This window comes from Ambystoma mexicanum, chromosome 9 (genome assembly GCF_040938575.1).
Source record: "Ambystoma mexicanum isolate Mex_15411 chromosome 9, UKY_AmexF1_1, whole genome shotgun sequence".
In the NCBI taxonomy this organism is placed as follows: Eukaryota; Metazoa; Chordata; class Amphibia; order Caudata; family Ambystomatidae; genus Ambystoma; species Ambystoma mexicanum.
Genome location: NC_090931.1, coordinates 107,324,241 through 107,347,390, shown reverse-complemented (window position 1 = coordinate 107,347,390; position 23,150 = coordinate 107,324,241). Strand labels below are relative to the sequence as shown.

The window sequence follows — 23,150 nt, the reverse complement described above, 5'->3', positions numbered from 1 at the left end:
GGTGGGAATGGCAGTGTTTTGGTGGCTTGGTTATTTTTGAAAATAACAGAGGGACAGGAGTGGTAGGGTTTGTGGGGCAAACTGGAATAGCTGGGGCCGTGAAATAAACAAGAGGGATTGTGGGATTTCTAGTATTTTACCTGAGTGGGTTGGCAGTGCAGAAGATAGCAGTCAGAGGGACAGGAGGAAGAATGACTGGGAGTATTCAAATGCAGACCAGTGAAACAATGATTCTGGGAGTTATGCTTTTTGGGTGCGGAGGGGTTGTTGCATCTGGGCTCGAGAGATTTAACAGGAGGAAGGGTGGCAGATGCAATACAGCCCACGAAAGCCTCAGAAACCATGCCCTTCTCTCCACCTCTGGCACAATGCCATGTCACACCTGGGACATTCTCCCGAGTATAACCTCGGGTTCCCCTATCCAGGTGATCCTCCCCCACTGGTCCAGCCCCAGGAACTGGATCCAACAGCGATGGCTGTGTTCTGGTCACCTGAATAAGGGATTACAGAGGTTATATTGGGAGAATACCCTCAGGTTTCTCACAGCACCCAAGATCACCACTTCGACGACTCACCTGCCGATTCGAACCGCTGGAACATCACTCATCAACCCCTCCTAGTGACTAAAGCCCGACTCAGCCTGGCCAACTGCGAAACGTTCCTGGGGCTGCCCCGAACTTCGTCATTGAAGAACCGCCGTTCTACTGCAAGAACATCCACCCTTACTCGACGCCTGCTTGCTGCTGGGGCCTCCACAATCCTACATGCACAAAATGAGCCTGATCAGCTCGAATCGACGTTGAACTGAATCCAGGTACTGCTGACTTTGAACTGCCCTCACGGTCTACTTGGACCCTGGAGACTGGTTAGGTCACAAACGCTATGTTACCTTACCTACCACCCCTGGAACTATTGCTACTTTCTCCAGTCTCTTGCATCTTCTCTGGCTTCCTTTGGGGTGGGTCTTTGTGTATTAATCTCTTTTCGTTCTGCGTGCAGAGGGTGTGTTTAAAGTGTTCTATATTTTTATAGAACCTTGATTGGATATTCCCTTTATTTTGAACTCTGATGCTATCTTTGGGTCTTTACTGGTTCACCTTCACACCCCTCTTAAGGGCGTAAATCTTGGGGGAATTAAGAATTATAACATCTTATATAAACATAATTCTAAAAACCAACTCAATACCTATGGCCTACAAACCAAGAAATAAACTTATTTACATTACACAGCAGTCAAGGTGAGTCAAACCTGTAACATATTCAGAATGGCACTAAGCTGTTCTTTGGGAGCAACACCATGTTAGATATACTTTCAGAGTACAAAAAGTAATTCAAGGGCAGTAGACCCTGTTAGTCCCAATTGACAATGTTATTCAGTTATGGGTGCACTTAATTAGGCCAACACTGTTACAAGTCTATCTTGTAACATATATAACTTTCTTTCAAGAATGCATACAGTTACACACAGCTGGCTCGTAGACCTCTAGGGTCCCTCTTCTGCCAGTGATAAAACTCATGCACAAGAATTAGGGAAGGACTATGATGATAAGGCTTCTGTCAATCTGTAACAAGTGTGGAAAGTACCTACTTGTAAATGAGTTGTTGAATAACTTTGGTTCTGTAATAGAATAAGTTACAATGTGTCTAGAAGTTAATACTTAGCTAAATTGCTTGTTGCTCTTTAAGACAGTATAGAAGTTATTGTACTAGCTTTGAATTGTGTTTCATTCTTCTAAAAAGTGATAGAGTTAGTGGCGTATTATCATTTCTAAAGTGAATGAGTGTAAAAGTCTTCCGGTAGGATTTGCCCACCTTGTTTAGCTGAGTGCTCCTCTAAATGTGTCTAATTCGGTTCTGCTTTCCCTGCTCTGCCTTGGAGGTGATAACCTGTCTTTTAGTCGGTTGTAGCCCCTCTCAACAGTATGAGTGTTTACTTACATGTGAATTGCTGAATGCCAGGCTTAAAAGTATAATAGGTTCCCTATTTACCTTGAAATACATTTTTTCTAAAAGTGTATAATTGGGTTATGCTTTCCCTGAACTGCTTTAAAGCCCTTCTAAAATATTCGTAAAGTTCCTTCTTACCTTATAACTGCATATTACACTTCTGAAAAGTATCCTTGTTATAGCGATCTATTTAGTGGAGCAAAATAGTGTTATAGTATAAATACCAAGAGGTCATTCTGACCTTGAATAGCTGTGTTCTTCATAAGCTGTAACTGGGTTGTGCTTTCCCTGAATTGTTTTAGTGCACTTCTAAAATATTTTCACTAGGTTCTTGTTTGTCCATTAGTCACTAAAGGCCCTTCTAGAAAGTATACAAGTTAAGTTACTCCCTTTGAACTGTGTTCTTAAAAGTAACATTGGGGGCAGGTCAGGGTAGGGTTCAGTTGCAGGAAAGTGAGAGTTGCAGAGGATATCTCTTCAGACAAGTAAGTATTGGTCAGGGACTTCACAGTAGGCTGAAAAACTGGGGAAAGGGAGAGGCACTAGCTAGTCGCAAATTCTAAATCGATAAAGTATATCACTCAACAATTGTCACTACATTCCAAAGTTGACTTCAGGTGCAAGAGGGTGAATGCCACAAGGCCACTCGGGACAGGGTAGGACAAAGCAAGACAAAAACCATACGTCACTGTATGGTAACCCTCATATATACTCCAAAGGGCTCCTCCGAACCCAAATGTGATATGGTAGTATGTATGCAGGGACTCAGCCAGACAGTTACTGGCCCCACTTAACACACCACTGTATAAATTCAACAGCAAATCATATGAAATTCATAATCATATTTAGTTCAATCAACATAAATAGAACCAGTCAGGTATTTTTCAAACAGAAGATCTCAATAAGGGATCCATAAGAAATCATTTTGAATCTCAACAGAAAACTTCAAACCACCGTGGGTACATTGATCTCCTATACATACAGTATCAATTCTAACAAAATATTGTCCACAAAATATTTTTCATAACATAGATCATTTCTGTAAAACAATTTCCATGAAACAACATATAAGCATCATATCATTGCTGACAAAATTGTCACAAGTCTCTCCCCTTCTCACCTGTCTTTCCTGTTTGCTTGCGACCTTCTTTTGTGACTAAATCCGCACGGTCCGGGATTTATATAAGACTGCGCGTGGGTCTTCGGATTCCAGCGTACTTTGTTCAGATTGTCCAGGACGGACCCAGGAAGGAACAATGTCCGCGTGCTGAGGCACGGAACCCGTGGCTCCAGCGCGGGCGAAAATCCAGGAAGTTTGGTAAGTTTGAGGGATGAAAGGAAAAGGAGGAGGAATCAAGGAACCAGGAATAGGGAGATCAGGAAAATATCCCTGAGCGAACTCCAGCAGCACACGTCCAGCTACAGCGAGCAGTAGCGTTGAGACGCGCAGAGCCGCGGGGGTGTGTCTGTTTTGTAGAACGTAGAGCGTGTAACGCAGAGACTGGCAAGCAGCGTTCCGCATCAAGCAGCCATGTTGGAAGGATTACTGAGTTCAATCCCCTATGCGTCAGGGACCACAAAGTACAGAAGGGACACAAACGGCGGTTCATGACAAAAATTGCACAATGTTCATAAAACAAAAATTGATAACCCACATTATGGGTTTCTGCTACCCTAAATACAGGGGATACTCAGCATTGCTTTCTTTTCTTCACATATATCTGAAAAGGTTCCATATGTGATAATATGTGGCCAACACGTTTCAGATTAGAACATAATCCATCTTCAGGGCAAGGAAGACCTAATCGTTCAAAATGACGTTCACAATGTATAAGTTCACCTAGAAAAATACAAATAATCACTCATCAGAACACCCAGATTCTTATTCCAAAAGTAAAAGACAGTGTTCCAAAATCCACAGACACTAACCTTCAAATTTGAAACAAGGAACTCAAATCACAAGAAAAGCCCTGTTCCAAGAGAAGAGAAAATAGCCTGTGTCAACCACCACTGGCAATACTAAGCTCACCAGATACCCAACTTAAACTCATGGTATATAATAATTGGTCCTCACTAACATCATATAAGTCAATGCAACTCAGGAAATTCAGTGGCCAATCGAGACAAAACAAGTCATGGATTGTCATGTAACAGAGTATATCCAATGTTAGATCCAGCCATATACTCACCCCATATGGGGAGTCAAAACGCCACCGCAACGTGGACAGAGGTAGGGTCAGAGGGTACTCAGCGATTCCAAAGAGGCAAACTCTGACATGGAATTCTGGCAAATCCACTCGTACAGGTTTAAATCGCTACCCAACACGAATACAACCGATGTCAACAACCTATAACGTTCAAATAATGTCCAAAGTAAATCTGGTCAGTAATGTACCACACGTGTCAAAACGGCAACAAAAGCGTCCCTGTTAATGGTAGTCTCACCAAAGTATAGTGCACCACGGTTTCGCCTAGAGCTTACCATAGATACCAAATACACCAGTTCTCACGCAGCCCGACCAGCTGACGCCGTATACCCCCGGCTAGTCTGCAGCGTAACTAAATGGATAGATGTTGCGATACCCCGCATGCGCACCATGTCGCATGTCCCGCAGGCCGCCATCGTGTTATGGGCAAAAAGCACCACCACATACGCTAGTTACTGTGGCGCCATCTTGGACTCAAAGAGCCCTAAATGACAGCGTCAGTTTCTTTAGAATGTATCGGCATACACTGGACTAATGAAAACCCCAATTCCATGGACCCAACAGGAAATGTCATAACAAGGAAAATGCTTATACCAAACTACGATATGTGAGAGTATAAAGGAGTTCATTTTAAGAACATCTCGAAGAGAGTGCTATATCCCTAACAGAGTTCTCCCAGACCCGGGTGCAAACAGCTTACCAATATTTGTAAATTAGGCCGGCAGAGGGGGAGTGCAGACTACCAAAATCTGCTCTGGCCCCCCTGCCGGCCAGAAATGTACCATACACCAGTTATTTTTAAACGGGTACATCAGCCCTGTCTGCAAAAATCAGCAGAAGGAACCTAGGGCCCATGCTCATATTCAAGGAAACTAAAGAGGGATCCACAACTATCCCAACCTTAGAATGTCAGTACATATATTTGGACACAATCAAACCATCAGTTCTGCTCACAGTCTAAAAATCATTTACTTTATTGCACATTTTCACAAGATAACATTTCCAGTTGGTAAATCCATTTGGATATTCAAATGAAGTACATCAAGTAAAATCCAAAATTTGCTCCGCTGTGCATTTACACAAGATGACATTTCCAATTAGTAAACCTGTTTAGATATTCAAATGAAGCACATCAAGTCGAATTCAACATTCATATCTCTTGGACTGAGAGAGTCCAATTAATCAATCCACATAATTTCTCTCTGAAGGAGCTTCCTATGTAGATCCCCCCCCACGTGGGCCCAATCTAATTTACTCAAGGATCACACACTTAAACTGGGCTACAGTATATCTCGCCTGATAAAAATGACTTGCAACATGGGATTTTTGATTATTCGTGCAAATGGTAGATTTGTACTCGGACCAGCGCGCTTTTGCCTTCCTGGTCGTTATCCCTACATAATATAGTCTGCAGGGGCATTTTAATCCATAAACCACATTCATGGCATCACAGGTGCAGGAGTGCTTTAACCAAATTGGTTTTCCAGAGTGCGGATGTGTAACGCTATTGCCTCTAATCACATTAGCACAATGTGGACAATTCTGACGGGGAATAGTCCCCTTGAATGTAGTTTTGGTCATTCGTGTCTGTATTTCAGCTTTCACCAAGCTCGACCTGAGAGCTCTGTTGTTCCTGATAGCAAATCTTGGTACTTGAGGACATAGCTGTTTCAGGCAAGGATCCATTTGCAGCATCTGCCAGTTATTCTGGATTATCCTCCTAATCCTTGCGCTCTGGGTAGAATACGTGGTCACATAGACCAAAGGCTCTCCTTCCTTTATAGGCTTAGGGGTTAGCAGAGTCTCCCTTTATAGCCCTTGCTTTCACTGCAATCTCCTGAATAGATGTTGCATCATACCCCCTTGCTTTGAACTTGTGCTCAAGGGTTGCTGATTGTCGCTGCTACTCCGATTGTTCCCATATATTCCTTCTATACCTTAAAAATTGGCTCATCGGTACGCTCTCAGTAGTTCTCCGAGGATGAAAGCTGGTAGCTAGAAGTAAGCTGTTCCTATCTGTTGTTTTGGTGAATAATGTTTCGAGTCCATGTCCCAAAGTGTAAATCTCAATGTGAAGAAAATGAATGAGCGATTGACTGGTTTCAACTGTAAAGTGAATCCTGGGATGCATCCGGTTCATCATATCAAAAATGCATTGAATTCCTCAACCGGTCCCGTCCAAATACCAAATATATCATAGAAGGCTCTCTGTATGCGTTCTAGCAGTAGGCCTGGGCGAACTTCGAATCACCCACTCAGCCTCTGAGGATTCACACAAGACTTAAGGTAAGTATTACTCAAGCCAGCACAGTACCTCAGCAGAAAAGAAGAGCTTCCGAGTGGATGCCTTCAGGATGCAGCAGCACAGAACCCAGCCCTTGGGTTCTTGATCTGGAGACTGAAGAAATGGACACTGAAGGAAGACTGGCAGCAGTCATCATCGGGGGAGGTTTCCAAAAAATGATTCTTTGCAGCTTCTTGTGGATCTGTGTATTTGGCACCCTTTTACAGTTACCTGATGAAAAACAAATAATGCCAGTCGGATTATCTTCACTCTCTCGGTCCTGCACTCTGGTGATTCAGAGACCCGAAACGTGTCATTGAAGATCCAGCAGGAGTCCAGCAAAGTTTTCAGAAGAAATCTGACTTTGCAAGCAGTTGCACTGCACTCAGGCTCCTGGTAATGATGTCTTGCAGCCCAGCAAGGCCACAGCTCGTCGAGGGATGGCTCATTTTGCAGATCGTCTTGGGACTAGTGGATCACAACAACTCTGGGTAGGAGTGGTCACATTCAGGGCCCCAAGGTCACTTGTAAGGAAGGGTTCTCCAGCATGGGGTCTGGCATAGATTCACATGCTCATGAATATTCCCTGTCGTCAGGCCAGGAATCCTCGGTAAAAGAAAAAACTGTTCCACTTTCACTTACAAACTGTATTTCTCCTCTACACCAATCACTGTACTCTCGGTCATACTGCACCCAGCCAATTATTTCTCTCTCCCTAAGCCACCTTCAGATTTTTACTGCATGTTCAAGTGTTGGGAGTCCTCGTGTTTTGCTACGTGAGCGATTCTACGTTTTTTGCACTTTTTTGATTAAAAAGTCCTATTTTTGTCAAACAGAGCCTGTGTGCTTTTTCTCTCCATTGGCTGACAAGCAGGGATTCATTTGTCAGTGAATTTCAGCACCCCTCAAGGGCAAGAACCATCAACGTTTCATCGAAGATTCCAGAAGGTCACAGCCTACTCTGCACTAGAGAAGAAAGAGGGAAGCTCTCTTTTCAAGCTTCGGACTGCAGAACGTGTTTGTAGAGGAGAAACACCTTCAGTGCCTCTACGGTCTCCATCTGGATCGCAGGGAAGCGGATTGTGAAATTTGCCTCGGGTTCTCCAAGTGAACCATGAAGGATCGTTACAGTAGACTGCCGGCGTGGCTCAGCGCCAAGGCCTGTATCCCGTGCAGCAAGCAGGGGCATGCCTCACCCAGGACCGGTTGGTTCGAGCAGCGGGCTGCTAAGTCCTTTGAGGGCGCCCCATCCGTGGGGGCCCAAGACAAGGTCAAGCACTTTGAGTCTGTTTCCATTGGGGTCTCCACGCAAGCACGCCCCACAATGGGCAAGGTGCTTTCAGTTTCACCATCTGGCTCCATGTCCAGCCATCGCTCCAGCTCTTCCTCGAAGATGTAATCGGCTAAGGAAAAGCCTGAGAAGACCAAGGCGCAGGAAAAGGCGACCAACCTGCACCAGAAGGCCCAGGCGGTCCAGGTGAAGTCTTCAACGATGGAGTTGGTGGCTGACACCCTCTCGAAGGCCAAAGGGGCTGACCCAGTCAAGGTAGCCCTGGCAGTGCCCAGAGTATCCCTAACCCTGAGGCAGGAGGCCTTGGCCAGGCCGGTGGACAAGACACCAGAAAAGAGGATGCCGTCCCTAAGCCCGAAACTGACCCCTCGGGAAGCAAAAAAAGTGGGGGAATGCCTTAGGACAAACCTTACTCCAGGGCACGGATATTTCTTCCTCGGATGAGGAGGACCAGGTGTACATGCACACGATCCAGGAGGATGTGGGGGGACATGCCAACGGCGACAACTGCGCATGTCCTATAAGGCCTACCGCTCCAACCCCTCTGAGAGACGTATCACTGGACATCCTTTTGACCCTACACCCCGTGGTGTTGGAAATTCAGAAAAGGATGCTGATGACACCGGCCTCAGCTTTGGCCCCGGATCAACCTGCGGTGAATAAAAGGAAGCAGCACCCTGTGTCGCTGCATCATCCTCCACACAAGCGCAGCATGCCTCCCCCCAAGGGACCTGGACACAGGGACGGACATGGCCACGGTGACTACGGAAGATGACATCGCCACGGCAGGCGGTTCACCCTAGCCAAGTGCTTCTCCCCCAGATGAGTTGGGGTTGTTCCATGCCATGGTCACCAGAGCTTCTGAACTCTTCAACTGATGCAAGAAGAGACCAAGAAGGAAGGTTTCCTCTACCAACGGTGCGAGGCCAAGAGGAAGACCATCATGGTGGTGCCTCTCCTGGACGACATTTGGGAGGAGGGCCTAGCTTTGATGAGGAATCCAGCCACTGCCCTGGCCAAGAGGGATAGGCTGGAGAAAAGTTACCGGTTGCCCGAGTCCGCACCCAATTGCCTACGATCGCAGCCTTCCCTGGTCTCAGTGGTTTCGGCTTCAGCAAGGAATAAGACGTCCAACCGCTCCTCTTCATCCTCCATCCCTCCGGATAATGAGGGGAAGAAGTTGGATACCTTGGGAAGAAAGGTGATCTACTCTGCGACATCAACAGTCAAGGCGGCCAACGCACTTGCAATCCTGGCAAGGTTCGACAGGGAACTGTGGTATAAGAGGGCCCCGATTCTGGAGTTCCTGCCTGACAAGCGGGTCAAGGCGATCTTCATCCTCCAGGAAGGGGAGGTGGCATTGGACCATGCCATCACAGTGACCATGGACATCGCAGACAAGTGGTTCAGAAAGATGGGGAACAGTGTTTGCCTCTGTCGTTGTGGCTGGCTGAAAGCCACCAACTTCCACCAGGAGGTCCAGACGATGGTGCTGCACATTCCCTTCGATGGGGACAACCTTTTTGGGAAGGCCGTCGACAAGTCGTTGCAAGCCATTAAGGCTGACACAGAGACCGCCCTTGCCCTGGGCACTCTTCAGCAACACTGCTCTTCCTTTCGGGCCTCCGGTGGAAAGTCCAGCAGATCGTCGAAAGGTTTTGGCAGAGGGTCCTCTTCGTATCGGCAACCCTCCCGGTCCATGACCCAGGAGGCCTACAGAGGCCGTTCCAAGGCTTTCGGTGGAAGTGGCCAACGTCATCGTCACCCCGAAGGCGGCACGCAAACCCTGTAGCAATATTGAACCGGCCGGGATGTCGGGCCGTGTTAGAGAGAATTCTCAAAAATGTGCTAATTCCCTTCACCTTAGAGACCCCCAGCAACTTTGCTGGATTTTGAGGACTTGATTTATTTTACCTGGAGAGAGGGTGACCCTTTTTCCCACTCTCTAATGTGTTTTGAAATGTGTTTTACTCTTGTGTTTTCTTTGGTTATGGAGTTTTAGACCACACCATAGGCATCATCTTTTCATGTGGATCACACAGCACCCTAAGTGCAGTGGCACAGGGAAACCTTTTCAGGCTTTCCCAAGGTTTAAATACCTTCTCTGGGATAAACTACTGTTTCCCAGAGTAAGTAAAGTGAAATTGACTTTACTAGTCTTTTTAAATTCCTAGACCCAGCACACCCTATCTTACAATGGAGTACTGGAGGGGTTACCTAGTATCCCCTGTGTCTAAATACTCATGTAGCAGTCAAATGCTACCCTTTCCTATCGAAATGGCTGGTGGCAGTGGTTTTACAATGAACACCATGATTTTTCCCGACCGCAAACACCGGTAACGTTAAATCGCGGGAGCCATGTTTTTCAAGATGGCGTCTGAGCCCCCTCTGTAAAAACAGGTCCCGGTCTTCTTTTTTCGCTGTTTCTTTGTGGAAAGGTCCTTCTAGAGTTTTGCTCTGTGCGCCAAACCAGGTTTGGTTCCTTCGTCTTTGGGGGGCTTCAGGACTGAAGACTGCCTCTGGCGCCCGAGTGTCTGGGGTGGGCAGGAAGTGAGGGAGCTGCCCAAAACTTCCTGTGCTTAGTCTCCTAGGAAACCCAAATTCACTCTGGCGTGATTGCTGGCTGACTGTCCGGCAAGGACAGCCACCCTGCTGGGTGAGTGGCAGGTAGGCTGGAATGAATGGGAGGAAACTGGATAAAAGGCTTGGAAGGCAGAGTCGACCACAGGAACGAAAGAACCGAAGACGAGCTTGAAGAGGACGGTTGCTGCAACTCCTGGACCGTTGGTTTGTCCGGTGACTTCTCCCTTTGAGCTGTTGGGACCAATCAACTCGACACTAAGCCACCTGGATACCATTCTCTCAGCTGGTTGTATTTTCCTCATAGTGCTGCAGGAAACTGAATAACCAGGGAGAGCGACACCAGTTTGTGTGCTTGACTACAGCTACCGGAATTGAAGCTTTGCCAGTTGCCAGCTTTTGAACCAGTCACCGTGCAGTGCAGGAGTGCCACGACGTCCTCCCTCTTGTCCCCACGACAGAGGCCCAGGACCAGTGAGATCTGCAGGAACTGCCAGGAACAGAGGTCGCCAGCTGCATCTTTTTCTTCATTTGTAAAGGTACTGTAAAACCAGACTGAGTACTTACCTCTCACGGTGAAAGTGCTTGAAACTTTCCCAACTCGTGGGCCTAATCATCTTGTGACCAACATAAAATTCTTCTTGCTTCAAACTACTCCTAAGAACTTGTGCCGAGACTTTTCCCTTTCATTACCTGAACTGCTTTACCCTATCCAAGACTTTAGCCCATTGACTTTGGCCTAACCTATTGAATTGAATTGACTCTTCTGGTAAACTCTAAATATCTGCACTGCCTAAGAATAACTTGTAACCTTTCATGTTCTGAATAACCTAGTCCTTTTTGCTCCTCCTTCAAAGTAGTCTGAATGCCTCAGAAACTTAGTGTATAGGACTGAAGTATGTTTGTGTGTGATATTTAACTGCTTCCTTCTAGTGAATGTTTTATAACTGACTGTTGAATAAATTAATAAGTGTTTAACCAAGAAACCTTGAGTGTAAGAGTTTATTTGAACATCTGTGATTGTAGACCTCTGTGTAACATCATTACAGCTCACATTCCCTCTTGAGATGAGCCTGGCTGCTCAGCTCCGCTACCAAAAAATGTGTACTACAGACTTATACCAAAGGTTGGTTTTGCTTACAACTGTAGTCCTAGTTGTGTATAGTTGTCCCAAAGGGTACTGCATACAATCTTTGCCTTACAGGCCCCCGCCCATGCACCCTGGTGGAAGATCTCCACCGACCGATGGGTGCTGGACGCCTTCACCCATTGACACACTCTAGAGAACCAGCAAAAGTGTCGACGGATACCTCTAATGGCCCGGCAGGAGCAGCACATCCCTCAGCTCCTGCAGGAAGTACGGGCCATGATAAGAAAAGGGGCGACAGAGCTGGTTCCAAAGCGACTCCCTTGCTCTGGAGTCTATTCCAGAAACTTCTTGGTAAAGAAGACCAAGGGCTGGAGGCCCATTCTAGACCTGCAGCATCTCAACAAATATCTGAAGTCCCAAATATTCAGGATGGTCATGTTGCAGCACGTGCTCGGCCAACTGGAGGAAGGCGACTTCTTGATTTTTTAGGATCTGGAGGACGCATAATTCCACGTCGCCATTCACGAGAAGCATCAGAAGTTCCTGCGCTTCATGGGACAGGAAAGACCCCACCAATTCAAGGCCCTCCCCTTCAGACTGAAGTCGGCACCCAGGGTGTTTACAAAATGCCTGGCACCAGTGGAGGCCCATCTACGTCTCCAAGGAATACACGTGTACCCGTAGTCAAGGGAGACGACCATAGACCACATGAAGACGACCGTCTGGCTGCTGACGAATCTGGGGTTCCCTGTCAATTATCCAAAGTCCTGCTTGATGCCATCGCAGAACGTGCTGTTCCTGGGGGCAAGGCTCATTGCGGTCCCCTGCCTGGCGGCTCCCTCGGAAGAGAGGATAGCGGCCCTGCTGGGCAAGGTGCAACAGCTGTTGTCACTGAAGACCGTTGCCGTGCGGACCATCATGTCGCTGCTTGGCATGATGTTGTCATGCATCTTCTAGATCCGGCTCTGCCGGTTGCGGATGTGGCCCCATCAGGAGTTCCTGGATGCTTGCTGGAAGTGTCCAGAAGCCTCACAGACAAGATTGCTCTTGACGAGGAGTTCCGTAAAGCGATAAGGTGGTGGGGCGTACACTCCAACATCGCCAGGGGCACAGGATTTCAGAGCCCCTGTACCAGGACACTCTCACCACGGATGCCTCCCTGGAGGGCTGGGGAACCCACACCGAACATCTCCACGCCAGATGCCTCTGGTTGCCGGAGGAGAGGGATCTCCACATCAGTATCCTGGAGCTGCAGGCAGTGTTCTGGGCCTTCAAGTCGTTCATTCCGTCCCTCAAGGGCACAGTGGTGAAGATCTTCACGGACAACACCACCACAATGTTCTATATCAGGAAGCAGGGGGCATCCAATCTCCAGTGCTCTCCAGAGAGGTGCAGGACTTGTGGCACTGGACCATCGCTCAAACAATGTTCCTCAGCCCTTTTCACCTGGTGGGAGTCAAGAACACCATCGACGGCTCCCTCAGCAGTGGGAACTTCGACAGGATGAGGTGGACCGTATCTTCCTCAAGTGGGGCAGACCCCAGATCGATCTTGTTTGCGATGGCAAAGAACTCCAAATGCCAGAAATTGACCAGCAGGTTCCACCAGCCAGGGGCATGGGGGACGCGTTCTCCTTCCCGTTGGAAGGCCTGTTCCTATTCGCGTTCCCTCCAATGCCTCTCCTGCTGTGAGTCATCAATCAACTAAAACGGTGCCGATGCAGGATAATCCTTGTTGCCCCGGCATGGCCGAGGCAGATTTGGTATCCAGACCTTCTCAGCCTGTCATCGTCACCTCCGGTCAAGCTGCCAGTGGTTGCGGATCTGCTCACCAGAAGACGAGGTGCAATCATGACCCAGAATCGCTTAACCTGAGGGCTTGTCTCCTGCAGTCCTAGAGTTCGGAGAGTTCGAGTTGCAGGTGGACTGCAGGGAGATCGAGCATCATTGACTCTTTAGTACTATGGGCACAAGTGGAAGTGTTTTGCTACGTGGTGCCAGGCGCAGGAAATCAATCCTCTGAGGGTCACAGCCCCGCAGGTTTTTCCGTACTTGTCCTTGGCCAAGGCGGGGCTGGCGCACGCCTCTATCAAGGTGCATCTGGCGGCTATCTCCTGCTACACAGGTCTCCAGGACAATCTTCTCTTTGTTCCCACCGTCTCCTCAAGGAGTTCCTCAAAGGAGTGTTTCGATCGTTCCTGCCGGTGAAGGCTCCTGCCCTGGCGTGGGACTCAACAGGGTGCTGACGAGGCTCATGGGGGGGACCCCTTCGAGCCTATGCATCAGGCCCCTCTCAAATTCCTCTCATGGAAAACGGCTTTCCTCGTGTCCATCACATCTGCCTGGAGGGTAGGTGAAATCCAGGCCCTTTCCTGCAAACAGCCATATCTGACTTTAAATTAATCGAGGGTGGTGCTGCGGACGCACACCTCCTTTATGCTAAAGGTTCTGTTGGAATTCCACCTCAACAAGCCTTTGGTGTTGCCTCTGTTCTTTTCGAAACCTTCGTCGCCGGCTCAGGACTTTGCACTCGCTGGATGTTGCTTGTGCTCTGAAGTTCTACGTGCCATGCACAAAGAGTTTTCGGAAGACATCTCAACTGTTCGTGAACTTTGGTCCTGTAAACCATGGGAAGACCTTGTGCAAGGCTTCCATCTCATGGTGGCTCTCCGGCTCCATCATGCACTGTCATCGGTTGGCGAACCGACCACTGCCCGGCCTTTCCGAGAGCCCATTCCACCAGAGCGATTGCTGCAAGAATGGCATTCCTGTCTGGTGTTCCCCTGCTGGACATCTGCAGGGCTGCTACATGGAGGTCTACGCACACCTTCACGAGATTCTTCTGCATCGACGATTCCAGAGAGGAGTCCAGGGTCGGCCAAGCAGTGCTACGCAACCTGTCCGCTTGAAGGTGAGTAATTGCTTCTGTTGAGCCTTGCCACCTCCCTGGTTGTGTAATGTTGTACTGCTATGTATTCTTTATTCATAAGCATGTGAATCCTTGCCACACCCAATGCTGGAGAAGGAACAAGTTACTTACCTGTAACTATCTGGTATGGATTCACATGCAAACCCTACCTCTTGCCCCTCTGCAGCTCTTCTTGGTCATACTGCCACTTTGCGTGTTATTGAATCTGAAGATGGCTGCCAGAGGAGGGGTTTACGGAGAGGACAGTCATTGGCTGGGGGCAGTATGACCCAGAGTACAGTGATTGGTTTAGAGGAGAAATAGCTTGTAAGTGAAAGTGAAACTGTTTTTTGTTTTACCAAGGATTCCCGGCCAGACCACAGGGAACATTCATGAGCATGTAAATCCATGCCAGACCCATGCAGGAGAGCAATAGTTATTGAGAACTTGTTCCTTACTTCAGGCTCTGGTTACACAGCAGACTCTCCGGTCACTGGAAATGGTTACTGCTGTTGTTTCTTCATCTTCCTCTTTGGATTTGGTTCAAGTGATCGACTTGTCAGCAGCTTCCAGGATCAGAGTATTTATCATGAACTACAGCTCAACGTCTGCAAACTCTCCCTGCAGTTTACAGAAAGGGCCGGTCTGGCCTTCCAATCAGGACAGCCAGCCACCCCAGTGTGAACTGGTTCCTTTTAGGCAAGGTGAAAGACAAAGGGCTGCAGAGTTTTGGACTCCTCCCTCACTTCCTGTTTTCTCAGACACTCTGGAGCCTCGACGGAGAATAAAAAGGATTCCCTCCAAAGACAACATTTCCACCAAGATCTTTTCCTCCTAGAACAGCAGAAGCTGACCTCAGAAACAACAAGCAAATGAGAAATGGCAAAAAAGGAGGAGCCCAACATTCTAGCAGAATGGTGACCCACCTCTGCATTACTGCAGCTGATTTGACAGCCTGCGAGTAATGATGACTAAAAGTCATTAAAGTAGTTACACTGCCATCAGCCATTCAAGTTAACTTATAATTGTAACAAAAATATGACCAGGTAAGCAAGGGAATATAGTGTGTCTCCCCAACACTCCACATAAGCTGGGGTGTGCTGGCTAACAGGGATGTAAATTCCACTTTACCACTTGGGAACAGTAGTTTACCCAAGTACATTAAAGAGAAATTACAAAGGGAAGCCCAAAGGGGCAACCTAGCTTAAGCCCATAACTTATAGGAAACTACAAAACACACACTATGGAGAGATATAAAAAGGTCACTCATAAAAAGAGTAAAAGACAAGATGAGAGAGGGAAAAGATTCCTACTCACCCAGGGACAAGGGAAAATAATCACCAAGTTCAAGCAAAAAGTTCTGGGGTTGTCAACAGGTCAGGAAGATTATTCACATTCATAAACATCTTACCTAATAATGTATATCCCCTGATTATCCCAGATTTACCTTTATGGTTGTGTTTTGCTTTGCAGAAGTGTTAGGGGTGAGTTGGCCATTTTACCCCTACGCATCCTTGGCCTCCTGCAAAGTGGAAGCCAATGTGTTATCAGCTGGTTGTGGGAAAGGGAATGTATTAGATAGTAACTTAATAAGATGCAAGTAAAGTTACATTTGAATGGAAATTCATGCTAGCAAATCCCACATCCACACTTTGTAAAGTAGTACTGCAAGTTATTTCAGTTCTGACCGGCTGCTGCTATTTCTGCATCAAACAACTGAGCCATTTTCTTTTTTTCCTCAGCAGGATAAATGCCAGGCACCCGGCCAGGAGGTTGACTGCACAGACACATTGGTGGCCTTGCTCAGTCTCATGGTGAACTTGGGCCTGGAACCTAGTGAAGTGATTCAGGTATGTTCATATTTCACAGTGAGCTGTAATTTGCAAAATGAGTTCCAGGGAGGAGGTCTGGTCTGTGGGTTAATTTGATGAGTGCAGAACCCAGAGGCTGAGTTCCAATCCTGGATTCCCAATTTGAACAAATATGCATGATCGTGTGAAAAATACTTTGGGCTTGATGCAGAAAGTCTTAGTTAAACCGCTCTGTCAGACATATCACAGAGCACATCTAGGGGGCTGGGGAACATGTACCAAATTCACAAACAAGACAGGCAGTGTTGGAGTGCTGGCTAGGAAGTGCAAGTACTAGACCCTTGCGTGTAGATGGATCCAGCGGGCTGGAGGGATGTAAGCTTGCAGATGTTAGTATGCACACCACTGAGGGGGGATTAGAAACAGACATGTACAGCAACACAATTGTATTATGCCTTGTTCAGCACTTTCCACCTCTCCCTTGCACTTTTCCCCCTTCCCTCTCCCTTGCACTTGCGCATTCTCAATGTCACTGGGCCTAGTAAGATCGTTGTTTTGTCCTCCCTTGTCCCACTCCCTTGCCTCGTCGCGCTCTGAAACACTTGTGTATGAGCGCGATACAAATAAAATATCATATCATATTTGATGTATTTTATGCCACACGACTTGCACAAAGTAGAGTGGGGTCCTAAAAGACAGTTACCTGATTGGCTCCATCTTCTACACCTGATGCAACCAGGCACTGTTGGAGAATGCCTGCAAGAGTCCACATATACCCATCCTTTAGACAATTGTTTTTATATGTGACACGGCTATCATAAACATATCTGTAAAGCGCTCCAAGCCCAATGGCCTGGTCCATGCTCTAGAAACATGTATAAATAAGGTGCCCTTAAATGCGATGACCCTCACCCTTGTGCCATTTTGTTTTTTGTGCAACATGAAAATTCCATAAACGTGATCTTGCACTTTCGGTGCATCTCTAGACACGCAAACATAGGATTTCCTTTTGCATCGGTTCATAGACAGTTTGCACCTTTTTTAATTGCTTGTACATGGAAAGTGTATTTTGACTTGTTGCTTCTTATCAAACTTGGGTAGGGGCTTCAACAGACCAGTCATGTCATTAAGCACGCTACAAAAGTGACAAGGCTGTGACTGTGAGCCAATCAAATTGCAGAGTGGGATGCACTGATAATCATGCACCCTATCTCTTGTGCAATAGGAGTGTAATGTTCATTATGAGCTATGGAGCACTGTAGCCCAATTACTTCCCATCTGGGAGGGAAAGGGCTAGCATTTCATATTCAGGCAGTAAAGGCATCTGCCGTTAACTCATTCAGTCATTTATACCATTAATTTGCCATTTTCTGACTTTATATGGGGACAGTGCGGACAGTGCAGTCCAACAGACAATGAAACTACAAAAAAAGTAGGTTTCGTAACATAAGTTAGTTGGTTGAACACCTGTTGCAGATATCTGTACGTAACCTGCTGGTCACTGGTTCGAAGTCTTCCATGGTTGACTCAGCCCTTATTCTAGCCAAGTCCAATAAAATGTCTACTGTGGAGTTAACAACGCCTAATATTCAAGAGAAAATGCAATGGCTGATGCTACCCGGAGGAGAGGGTCTCCTTTACGAATTACCAATCATCACTATTTGGTTCCCATTAATGATTAATCAATATTTTCCAAAACTGGTCAATCCCTCCAACCCTCGCCTGTACTTTCAACTAACATGAACACATTGTTACTGATGTCTAAATCTCCTGTACTAATACTAACAGATTGTTCAATTACCAAAAGACAATTATGTAAATGTTAATACCCCAGATATAATAGTGTATATCTTAAATTGGTAGTGGCACATGGTAGGTTTATTCAATTGTATTACAGAGATTTACAGATTATTATCTGCACAGTGCTTATTGTTTTTAATTCATAGCTGTTTCAGTGCTGATTCAATTATGTTTCTTATTTTAGGAACGTGCTGTCAAAGTCACCAGCCTATGCCTAGCCCTGCTGAGCAGTAAGAATGGAGCGATTCTGACAGTGAGTGAATGAATGATTACTCAGTTTTCAAGTCCAATCAGGTTTTGAGAAATAACTTTGCTGGGGAGGAAACAGAAGATGCTTGGTCCAAAAGAGGGTGGGGGTGCTGATCTGGCTATTAAGGCATTTGAAGGGTATTTTCAGTCTCTACCTGCAACCCTGGATTTTTTCATTAGGTTTCATGTTGTGTAAACATGCCAACGTATGCAGATGTTCTCTACCTGACATGGGATCATGCAATCCTGGCTAGCACAACGGTTCTCTTCTAGGCGCATCAGCATTTGGTGCAAGTTGTTCTGCAGAGATTTGGCCAGGGTATTAAAGTTTTGTTTTTTTCCTGTATCCATTATGAATATGTTCTGAACCATCTCTGGCTCAGAAGATCACTGCTGTCTTATTTCTTCCACCTTAGTCTTTTGTAAGATCCTTCCATTTGTTGCGTTGCCGTAGGATCTCAGGCCTGGTCGTTGGTATCCTATACCGTATGTATTGCAGTGACATCTAGTACATTTGACTCTCCGGTTACATGGTTAAGAGGATTCTCTGCGTGTAAGACTTTGACCATTTATGCCTCATCAACAGACACTCATCAGCGGTCCTTCATACAACTGACATTGGCATAGCCAATAGGTCTGTTTTCTGGTAGATATGAGTGGGTAAATATGGTTGTACGGATGGATGGATGTGTAGATGGAAATGGTTGTATGGGTGCTGGATGAGTTGTTTAATATGGCTATGTAGGTGGATGGATGAGTGTTAGGACAGTTCTTCTAACGTCCACACAAGGAGCTTTATAAAACTATACATTGGGCAATACAGTATTCCAACTTTTAGTATAGACCTGTACCACCTGATATAATGGTAGCAATGCCAGAGCAGCCAGGCTTATCTTGGGAGGGAGAGATGGCTCTAGATAGGTACAAAGAACCTGTAGCATACATATGGTCCAAATAAACACTTTTCCACTGATGTTTTGTAAAACTAAAGGTGACGTTATATATCCACAGGCAAAGAAAATTTTGTAGAAAGTTAAGTACTATTTCAGGATCGAAATTGGGATTTGTTTACCAGGAACAAAAAGTAGTTCCTGGGTACCTTGTATAACCAGTTAGGCAGGAGCTAACTGTGGGGAACTAGGATATAGTACCGACTGCAGGGCAAATCTAACTTTGTGCAATAGGCAAACTAACTTTTTGTCCATTTCATGTTATCCAATTAGCTCTAAATGGCCCTTAATTGTGTTCTTTATCGTCCCTTAAATACATCCCCAAACATACATCTTTAATATCACGTAGCTAGATTTGTATGGCACCACTTGCCAAGGAGTCAAAAGTAGCTCCTGGTAGCTGTTGGTTTTAAGCTAACCAGGCTCCCCTTGGCTATAACAAGGAGCTAAATAGTTAACAGCTCCTGGCAATTTCGTACCCTGCTATTTAGAGGTCATAAACATTATATACATCAATACAATGCTTGTGGTATGTAAATCAAAGCATAAGCCACATTTAGAAAAGCAGTTCAAAGTGAGTAAACCCTAAGGTTACACATTTAGAATGGCAGTATGCTAATCTTGGGGAGTACAACCACATTAGTAGACTAGGCAATTCAAGGTAAGTAGACCCTATTAGTAGTACTATGTCACTTATTCAGTTTCAGGAATGAAATAGTTATATGGTTCCTAGTGATTGCATCGAACCATTGAAACAAAATGCATCCAAAAATTATAGTAAAAAAAACCTTTACCTACAAAAAAATAGATTTTTGTATGCTTTTGCATTCGATACTATGTATTCGATGCAATGCCTGGATACCAATTATTTTTTTTTTATTTGTGTCCTCTGGTTTTGAGTCTTTCTTTAGGATTCTTCTCCAAAATTGAATGATCGTAAATATAATTTTGTTGTTGTTTCCTAGGAGAATTTGGTCCCATCGATCTTTTGCATCCAATTGTGTTGTGAGTTTCACATACATTTCCCTGTAGGTGTTTCTCAAGTCCGACAGGTTCTCACATTCCATTATTAGATGGAAGAGCGACTCGGGACGGTCCGGGTCTTTACAGAATCTGCAGTGTGCCAGGCCTGTCGGTAGTTGCTTTATTTTCGTCAATCGTTCGCGAGTTGGCAACAAGTTCAAACGTAGTTGCAGGAATAGATCACGTATGTCTTTGTCAGGGAACAGTTTCAAATAGTTGGGAAGCTGATTAATTGCCCTATCCTCTGATATGCAGTTGAGGTTCATGCGATATTGTGTTTTGGCTTCGATTGTGTGAATCCAATCATTGAGCATGATTTATTTTTTCGCATGCTGAGGGCGCTGGAGTAGCATTTTATTTGAGATTTCTGATTTCACAAGTGCAAGGTCCATAATCTTTTTCCAGTTCTGTAAGGAGGTTATGTTACTCGGAGTTGAGTTGCCAGAGAGAATTTGCATGGCTGGGACTTGATCTTCGTTATGGGTTTTTCAGAACATGTCAAGATATTTACATAGTACAATGGATTGGAGTGATTGTGTGGCAATCTCGTAGCGAATCCTAGCCATGGGGAATGTTGTGGGCAGTGATAACACCTTACGCCAGAATATGGCCTCAAGGTATATCTGGGTCGAGGTTAATCATTGCCTCAGCTCCATAAGTAATTATCGCTTCTACTTTCCCAGTTATACCAACCTTACTTTTCAGAACACAGTTCTAAGGTAAGCAGTAATTTATGAATTACTTTTTAGAGGGGCACTATGCACTTCTTGGATCAGTAGGAACTCAGTATACACGTTTAGAATGGCAGTATGCTATTCAAGGTGAGTTTATTGGTAATCAACTCATACACTATTTCAGGAATATGGCGTTATACATATTTTACTTTTCAGAATGGTGGAACACAATTTTAAGGTAAGCAAGAACTCTGTAAGAATTTTCCAGAAAGGCAGTGAGCAGTTCAAGGTAAGCAAAACCTAATGTTACTCATTTAGAACAGCAGTATGGTATTCAAGCTGAGTAAAACCCTTATTGGTAGTAAACTCTTATTTGTTCTGTTTCAGGAATATGTAGGCACACCAATGTTACTTTTTAGAAGAGTGAAACACAATTCAAAGGCAAGTAATAACTTTGTCTGTTTCAGGAATCAAAGTTACAACACTAACACCTAGCAAATAAGTACTTTGCAACACTTGTTATATTTTCTTACAGAGGCCTATCCTTTAGAAGTCCTTCCCTATTCTAGGGCATGAGTGTTCTGGGAGGCAGAAGGGGGACCCTGGTGGTCCAGAGGCCAGTTGTAGGCATGTCAGGATAAGGTTAGAACTGTAGGGAAGTCAGAGTTCCAGAGGATTTCTCATCTGACAATTGAGTAACAGACTTTAGAGTTAGTGGAAGTGGGACTTCTTAGAAGGCTCTCTATAGGTGTTCAAGCGTTAGGCCTCGGTTATCGGTATGGGCGATCTCCCAGATACCAGAATCACCACCCTAGCCACACAGGAGTGACAAAAGACTTTAGGTGAGTATTTACCCCAAGCCACACAGTTTCTCAGCATTGAAGGAGAGATTGCAGACAGACTCCATTACGATGCAGCAGCAGAGGACCCGTTCTTTGGATTCTTGGTCGTGCTGACAAAAGATAGGACACTGGATGGAAACTTGCAGCAGCAGTTGACGGAAAAGGCTTCCAACAAAGAATTCTTCGGTGCTTTTCACGGTTCTGTGATTTTGGCACCCTTTTCAAGGTACCAGATGAAGGACGGTTATCGTTGATGGGATTCGCCTCACTATCTCGGTCCGGCACTATGTTGAGGGGAATTCAAGGAGTGGAATCTTGCTTCTGGAGGTACAGCAGGAGTCCACTAAAGTTTCAGCGAGAATCGCTCTTTCGGAAGACGATGCACAGCACTCGAAATCGAGATCCCTGGGCATTGGCGTTTTGCAGCCCAGGAAAGTCACAGCTCATCGTGGGATGGCTTTAAATGCAGGTCTTCTTAAGACTGATTGGTCCCGCCAGTCTTAGGTTTGGAGCCTTCGTCTTCGGAATTCCTCTGTCACAAGAAAGAAGGGATCAGCACAGGCACTTGCTAAACAGCATGCAACTATGGTAGCCGGAAGTAGCTACAGCGGTCTTCTCCTTTTCATCGGATTCAGCTCCATTCGTTGACTTGTCTTCAGCTTCCAGATGCCATTTGCACAGGAACCCAGCCAATCCGCAGCCATGCAACATTCTAATTTTTTGGGTGGCTGTCCTTTTAGGACAGACAGCCTTCCCGTTTTAACTGGTTCCAGGCAAGCATGCCAGAAGACAAAGGACTAGGGAGTTTCGGACTCCTCCCCTCATTTCCTGTTTTCACAGACACAAAAGGTTTCAGCCGAAGACAAAAGTACAACCAGGAGCTCCCCCATCCAGGACGGCAGAAGGACCAAGAAAGGACAAGCACACTAAAATGGGGAAAAAAGAAAGAAGCCACCATTCTAGCAGAATGGTGACCCTTCTCTGCATTACCGCAGCTCTGACAGCCTGCGAGTACAAATCACACACAAGTCAGTAAAATATGTACACTGCCACCAGCTAGAATAGTAAGCTTGTCACTAACAGAAATGTTACAGAAGCAGTAAGAAAGGGGATACAGAGTAACAACCCCCCGCACCACCGCATTCCACATAAGGCGGGGTGTGCTGTACTCGCAATATAAAATTTAGAGAGGACAAAAGGATCTCTCTACATCCTTGAGAATATTCGTTCTGTAAGGTAAGTAACTGTAACAGGAAAGTTACAGTAACAGTGAGGGGATTTTCTGTATCCCCACAGCACTCCACATAAGGTGGGGTTTGCTGATCTCACAATGGGTATTGTAGAAAGAATAACAAATATCCTTCTACCCTCGGGAACAGTAGTTCACTCAAGGAACCCAACAGAAAACAAAAAGGGAAGCCCAAGGGGCACCACAGCCACACTGCACAAAAAGTGCTGTGTGCTCTAATAGTAAAATGTAGATGCCCAAAAAGTT

The 23,150-nt window shown here is 45.8% G+C and overlaps 1 protein-coding gene across 10 annotated transcripts in view; it reads left to right on the top strand.

The window, feature by feature from the left end:
* LOC138487712 (adiponectin receptor protein 2-like) overlaps positions 1–23,150 on the top strand; it is a 1,243,553-nt gene that overhangs the window by 1,148,429 nt on the left and 71,974 nt on the right. For 7 of the 10 annotated variants that reach the window (XM_069614254.1, XM_069614245.1, XM_069614249.1 and 4 more), the window contains 2 exons: positions 16,049–16,156; positions 18,102–18,170. In XM_069614254.1, the coding sequence (XP_069470355.1) occupies positions 16,049–16,156; positions 18,102–18,170 (177 nt within the window). The remainder of the gene's footprint in view (positions 1–16,048; positions 16,157–18,101; positions 18,171–23,150) is intronic. The other 3 variants (XM_069614248.1, XM_069614252.1, XM_069614253.1) reach the window with 1 other exon arrangement.